Below are 6862 nucleotides of genomic sequence, written 5' to 3'. Positions count from 1 at the left end.
AAAAAATAAACACGAACAAACAAGAAAAGGGAGTATTTAGTTTAAGGATTCAGGCATTTTGTAGAACCCAAGGGCTAGCAATGTACTGGGACCACAGGAGAGCTGGTTTGAGATCAGACATGCACACTGGCCCTGATCAGTCACCCCTCACTCCTCTCCTGTCTCTGCTTCTGTCTGGTGTCTCCTTATCCTTTTCCCTCTGCAGTCTGGCTCTCACTGTCTCTCCGTAGCAGGGCAAAAGATGCTTCCAGACACTCTCTCAGACCTAACATCTCTGATCTGCAATTCTAAATCCCCGGGAGAGAGAATCTGATTTGTTCCCATTGGGCCACATGGCTATGGATGGGAAGGAAGGGTGTCCGTTCTCAGAGAAGGTGGAGCTGGGGAGGCTGGAGGTCATGACCCCAGAGGTCAGGCTGGAGTGTTCTGGGGAGATGTGTCCAACTCCAGATATCGTCAGACCCATGTTCTGGAGAGAGGGTGCTGAGAGGTCTTCGTTTTTACCTTCTCATTCTGCCCTCTAAAGTAATACCCTGTCTGCCACATTTATAATTCTTCTGTGGAGTTATTAAATCCATAAATAAAGATTTAATCTTTTAAGCTCTGCATTGTGAGAGCAGAAGTTAAAAAGCAGGCAGAGGAAAGCTTACCAGCCTTGGTGGCCGGGGGTAGCAAAGGAAGACGCGTCCAGGCTGCTGGGGCAGAGGATCAGGAGAGGCTGCAGCTGCAGAGCGGGGCGAAGGGCGGAAGGACGGCCCCTGCCCTCTGGCTGAAGGTCAAAAACAGCCCTCCTGGAGCAGAGACCACATTGCCGAGGCAGCCACAGAGAGGCTCAAGAGACCAATCCTGCAGGCTGGGAGAAATACCAGAACAGTTTCAAGAGCTCTCAAAATGGGCATGTTTTGACCTAAAGCAGGTAGAGAAATGTGGAGCAGTAGAAGGGGATGCTTCCAGGCGTCTCGGGGAAGGGCGCCTGTACAAGGAGAGGGATGAGAAGGAATCCAGAAAATCTGAGACTGGAGGAGGAGGAAGAGGGAAAGGCCTCTGCTTCCTGTTTAGCTCAGAGCCCGATTCCAGAGGAAGCACTGTCAGCTGAATCAACAACTTCATTCCTTATATATCTCTGCCCTCTCCCTCCGCCACCATCTGGGGCTCTGACAACACTGGCTCAGGTTCCCTGATGAAAATGACAAGGTGAACACGTTCGTTTCTCTCATGGGCAGACACCAAGACCAGCACCAGGGAGGAAAGGATATTGAGAACAAAGAGGAGAGCTGGGAAGTTAGGGTGGGGAGTTCTGAGGGCAGAATAGGGGTAAAGGGAGTCCTCTCAACCCTGCCTTGTGATAGAGAGGCAGTGCCTGGACCAGAGATCTGGCAGACAGCTGTCCCCACAGCAGCGGCCCTTCCTGCTTCTTGATGCTATTCCCACAACCCCATCCCTGGCTTTTACTGTCTTAGGGCCGGGTGTTGGGGACACACGTGGAACTTCTCTTTGGACTCTTAGCGCCTTTTTACCCCATAGGGCCTCTGCTTCCCACTGTCTTCCCACTGTCAACTCAAACCAGAGGTCATAACCTGTTTCTGTCAAGTGACATGTTATGGAGGGTCTGAGAAGGAGCAGTGAGGCTGCTTTTTGATGATAGGATTCAGCCACGGAGGCTCTGTCCTTGAGCAGCAGATAATTAAGCTTAATGAATTTGGACAGTTCACTGGATCTGCCCACACAGTTCCACTCACCGTCTAAAACGCTTCCAAAATAGCACTAGCTATTGTACACAAGCCAAAAAAGAAAAACAAAAAGGAAAAAGTAGTAAGTGACAAGGCCCCAGAGATTTCTGCCCTTTCAGAAAAGTCTGAGTGAACTTTTCCAAAGAAACTTTAAGCAAGAAAAAAAAAAAAAAAAAAAAAAAGCTGCGTCTTCCCTCATTGAGGAACCAGGGAAAAAAAGATGTCACAAAGACAGGCACACACGTTGTGAGGTGGAAGGACCCGGTGTTGGTACTCACTCCTCACACTGATGTCATCTACACACAGAGTCTCCGAGCTATTCCCTCCCCAGGGTCGTCAAAAAGCCATTTCTGGATCAAGATGCCTCTACAGACGGGGCCTCACCCTCTCACACAGTGGTGTCACACTAAGGAGACGAGCTCCCCCCATGTGTGCACGTGCCCACACACCCCCTCCTCGGCGCCCGGCCCCCACCGAGAACTCCCTGCCTCCTCCACGCCCTCCTCAGCGAACTGCGCGCTGCTAGAGCCAGATGTTCCGTGGGCAGACCCCTCTGTGGGCTGACAGGCGGTGATTACTGCTGCCAGCCCCATATTAGAGAGAACTGAATGGGAGCGAGCCTCCGCCCGCCTAGGCTCCCCACAATAGCGTCTTTGTGAGGTGCTTCACTGCCTTTCATTTCCCCTGCCTCGCCAACCTACATCAGGAGCAGCTCTGCCTGGGGAGGGAAGAAGACAAAAGGAGGATCACAGGGTCCTGACTGATCCACCCTACCCCGGGGGTGGGGGAGGGGTGGGGGGAGAAGACCGGGTCCCTTTCTCCTCCCCCCCACAAGGGATAAATAACCAGGAGGACTCCCAGGGCTGCTTGAGGTCAACTTCACAGTCTAAGCAGTGGATCTTGTCCATCAGATGGCCTTGCTCCGGAGAGTTGGACATGAGGATGAGGCTGGAGCGGGGCCTGGTACAGAGCTCAGCAGATGCCTAGAGACTGGAGTCCGAAACCGGGGTCTCCTCCTGTCCTTTCTCCCTTCTCCCTTCCCCAGATGGCCTTCTGCAATTGCAGCCCAGAGGCCAGAGTGCTAGGCAGGAAAGGGTTAAGTTTCCGGGACTTCTGGACAGACTTCAGCCAGGTTCCAGGACTGGGGTAGGTAAGTGGGGGTGAGGAGGGTGGCGGGAGGGATGTGTTGGGAAACTGGTAAGACTAACATCTGGGACGTGGTCACTGCCCCTCCTCCTCACCCAAACCGCAGACGCCGTGGCAGCAGGAAAATCAGAGCGGTTCAGACCAAGCGCGATTGTGCAACCTGGCCCTGGTGATGAGCTTGATGCTGGAGATGGGAGTGGGGTTCCGGTCCTGGGGGCAGAGTCCACTTCAGATGTGAGGCTTAACGTTCTTACAGAACCCACACGCATTCAGTGCTCTGGTTTCCACATTCGACTAAACCCCATTGTCTACATCAAAACCTCGGAGAATTGGAATTGGAAGCTGTGCCCCTGGGCCCCGGTCTCGCAGCCGGAGGCGTGGTGCCGCTGGTGGTTCTGGGAGGGCTGCTGTGGAGGACGGTGGGCACCGGGGGCTTTTGCCCCAGCCTCTGGAAGTGCTGGTATTCTGCCGCCTCCCCAGGCACCTCCCAGTGAAGTCTGAAACTGGAGAAGCCCCTCTCGCTAGGCAAGGGAGCCCAGCCAAGTCCCTAATGCGGCTTAAGGAGCGGGGATGTGGCAGAGGAGAAGATGGACGATCACAGGGAGAAATCTGATCTGAGGGCTACCCCAAACAAACACAGGCAAGGAGCAGTGGATTTTCCTTTTAATGCAAAACGCTGCAGTACAGAACGAGTCCCATCCTCTAGGGCACTGAAGGGAGAAGGGAGAGAGGGCAGAGTCTAACATCTCCTCCTAGCCCTCTCTCTCCCCTGACTCGCACTGAGGCAAGAAATATTCTGTTGCCTGTTCACTGGGGTCACCTCCATATGTATAAGGGTCAGAGCTCTGGAACTGGCTCATCTTTCATCGGCCTGAAATCTGCTGACATGGGGCAAGAGAGGAGTGAACGTTTAGGGCTTTCTCTCTTTTAGCTCTAAAAGGATTCCTCGAGATCTGGAGTCCCATGTGAAATGAAGGGGCAATGAGAATTTGGCTTCCATTGGCTGAAAATATGAGATGTGAATCACAACTTGCCCAGAATGACGAGCAGGAAATTTAGTCGGGATATAAATGTATGGAGGTGAAAGAGATTCAAAACACAAGACTAGCTCCCTCAAACTTCTTCCTCTTTCTTCCTCATCTCCAGCTTATAGACAATCTGGTAGCCATCATCCCAGGCGTAAAGCTGGCGCTCTCGGGGGTTATAGCGGAGGCTGGCGTGGGCACCATATCGGCGGGGGAAATAAGGGAGTGCTGCTCTTTCAGGGGTCAGGGTGCCACTGGCATCAAAGGAGCACTGGATGCGGGCCCGACTGGCAGGGCGGGTATTATAAACAACGTATAGGGTCCCACAGATGACAAAGGCAGCCTCAGCATTCTCTCTGGGACATGGTGTGTCCCACTGCTGCTCTGTGTCCAGTGTCTGCGGGTCTAACTTGGCCAGACACAAGTGCCTGTCGTCCTCCCGGGTGGCATAGACAGCCCAAAGGCCCTCCTCATCAGCCGCCAGGTCTATGTACGTGTCTGCCGTCAGCCCGTACGGGGGGATCAAACCCTCTGCTGGGAATACTGAACTGTCCACCACTGTTCGGTTTGCCAGGTGGAATTTGATGAGCTGCAAAGTGTTCTCCAACTCACCGCCCCCTCCAGGTCCTCCAGGGGGCCTCCGGGCATAGTAAAGAAAGCCACCATATACCAGCTGGCCCGTGCCTACCCAGGGGAAGGGCACCCGGACTCGGGAAGCTTTCCGGGCAGCCATGGCAAGGGTGAAGTCACGCAGCCTTGGGAAGACAAAGGCTGTGTCATTCTGGGTCCCATCTAACACGTAGATCTTCTCTGCTGGCCCCAGTGGATCCTTGGTCCACAGACCAGCTGGGCCACCAAACCGCTTCAGGATCTTCATTGATCTCACCTGAGAGATTGTGTAGCCACAGTCTGGTGGGAAAGGAGAAAAGCACAGGACAAGGAAAAACAGGCAAGAGTTAGATGCTCACTGCAGGAACCCCCCAGGGTGGGCTATTTGGAGAACAGTTGGGCCTTTGCCCAGTGGACGCCTCCACTCTCATGGAGGATTGGGACAAAGAGCACCACAGAAGCCTGGGTCCCCAGAAACTCTCCTTAATGAACCTCATAGTACAGAGATTTCCCTAAAACAGATTCTAGAAGACAGAGCCAAATGGACTGGGATAAGGAGAAAAAAGGGGAAGAACCAAGGAAGAATACAGGGGTCTGTTTCAGATTGCTTACCTGTCACCATATCGTACTTCTCGTTTCTTCTGCCCTTGCCTTTGGCCCCAGGGCCTCCAGTCACCTTCTCATCAACCTCTACACAGGGTAGGGCTGGGTTCTGGGTCTCCAGATAGTCCACCTCCCGCTCCAGACGGTCCACTCTCCCAGAGATGGTGTCAGCCTCAGTTCTGAGTGCCTCCCGCTCCTTCTCGGCCACCTCCAACAGCGGCAGCATCTTGTTCTTGAAATCCCGCAGCTCAGCAGCATGCCGACTACTCTGGTCCTGGCACTGGGCCAGCCGTTCCTAAAGGGATGGGGCAGCAGGAAGGAAGGCCGAAGGGTTACAACTCTCAGGCAGGGAGAGGCCCAACCAGGGAGTCAGGAATGGGAAAAAGCAAAACTCAGCCAGGCATCAGCATCCCCTTCAACCTCCACAGAGAGAAAACCAAATGTTCAAGATGCTAAAATGCGCAAAGAGCTCAGCTAAGATCCATCTAGGCCCCCATCCCGACTTTGCATCCTCCGGCCGTGCTGTGAGCCGTGCCATTGACTTCTCTGAGCCTCTAGGGCAGTCTAAGTGCATGAGGGTGAGAAGGGACCTCTGCTCCATTATACGATCTTCTTCTTGGGAATTAGGATGCTACAGACTCCAAGCTGTTAAAAAGGCAGAAAGTTGCAGATTCTCTGAGAACTTCCAGCTTTTAAAAGAATCACCAGCTCATCCTGAGATGCATTCCCATAATTCTAGCTCTCAATTTCCACTCTCTTCCCTTATCCCATCTAATCCCAGGGGTGAAACACAAAGGTCTATTTGCTTTGGAATTGCTTTCTGTATGTGGGGAAAGAGGAGGACTTGCAATTTTGAGGATCCTCTTACTAAAAGATGGAGTTTTCTGGAGGTTCTTACAAGAGCCCTAATTTGTCATCCCCATATCCCTGACAAACTGGTTGAATCAACAGGAGATGTGGAATCCTTCCAGGCTGGGCCAGAAGAGAAAGGAGACACCTACCTCTAAGGCAGCTAGTCGGCGTTCCATGTACTCCACAAGGTGGTGCTGCTGTCCTCGAAGGGGTCCCGACCAAGACAAAAGGAACAAGATAAGGAGCGGGGTGCGGGGCCCCATGGCTGCGGGAGAGTAGGGCCAGGGTAGACCAAGTGTGTAGTCGTGTGCACACGGCCTCTTCCACTCAAGCCGGCGGGTTAGCTTCGGAGGCCGGGCTGGGGGCGGTGCCTTCTCTCTTGCACGATCTCGGGGCTCTCTCACTACTCTGGAATGCTTTCACAGTCTCTTTACGGGCCCCACCCCCTCCTTTCCGCTTGGATTGATCAAACACAGATGGCCCTATTGCAGAGCAGCCAGAAGGCTTAACCGCCTCCTGCCTAGGCCGTGGGCTCCCCAGGAGAGGAGAAGGAGATTGGAAACCCTAGGGCAAAGGCCTTCTGGGCAGTCACCCAGGAAAAGGAGCTAGCAGGGGGAGGCAGAGGCCCCGGAGGAAATTTAGCAAACTCTATTCCTGCTTTAGAATGCTTCCAATGCTGACTTAAGAACCATCCTTCGTTAATCCTTTCCTTTCCCAGCAATAACAGCATGGATTGTTTTCTGCCTTTAGTGGAAGCTGGAAGCAGGGGAGATGAGGTTTGAGGGGAAGGGGTGGGAAGAAAGGCCACAGTGGTCAAGTCTGTAGTACCTTCTTCTACAGCTCACTGGCGCCATCTTGTGCTAAGCACCTGGTGTCATCTCAGAATTAATAGGGAAA

General features: G+C 53.3%; 1 protein-coding gene across 1 annotated transcript; it reads right to left on the bottom strand.

Moving 5' to 3' along the window:
• Positions 1 to 3521: 3521 nt before the first annotated feature.
• OLFML3 (olfactomedin like 3) lies at positions 3522 to 6358 on the bottom strand. Its single transcript, XM_067727333.1, has 3 exons — positions 6115 to 6358; positions 5123 to 5408; positions 3522 to 4810 (listed from the first exon to the last, which is right to left on the bottom strand). Exons 1-3 carry the CDS (start codon positions 6226 to 6228, stop codon positions 3990 to 3992), a joined length of 1221 nt encoding a protein of 406 aa, XP_067583434.1. The 5' UTR covers positions 6229 to 6358; the 3' UTR covers positions 3522 to 3989.
• Between the last annotated feature and the right edge of the window lie 504 nt (positions 6359 to 6862).

Source organism: Pseudorca crassidens, chromosome 2, assembly GCF_039906515.1.
Source record: "Pseudorca crassidens isolate mPseCra1 chromosome 2, mPseCra1.hap1, whole genome shotgun sequence".
Classification (NCBI taxonomy): domain Eukaryota; kingdom Metazoa; phylum Chordata; class Mammalia; order Artiodactyla; family Delphinidae; genus Pseudorca; species Pseudorca crassidens.
The sequence above is the reverse complement of the archived record's forward strand: the minus strand, read 5'-3'. Positions and strand labels throughout refer to the sequence as shown.

Coding starts and splice junctions, on each gene's coding strand:
- OLFML3 (XM_067727333.1), bottom strand. CDS start 6,228: ATGGGGCCCCGCACCCCGCTCCTTATCTTGTTCCTTTTGTCTTGGTCG. Junction 5,409..6,114: donor GCCGACTAGCTGCCTTAGAG/GTAGGTGTCTCC, acceptor CCATCCCTTTAG/GAACGGCTGGCCCAGTGCCA. Junction 4,811..5,122: donor GAAGTACGATATGGTGACAG/GTAAGCAATCTG, acceptor CTTTCCCACCAG/ACTGTGGCTACACAATCTCT.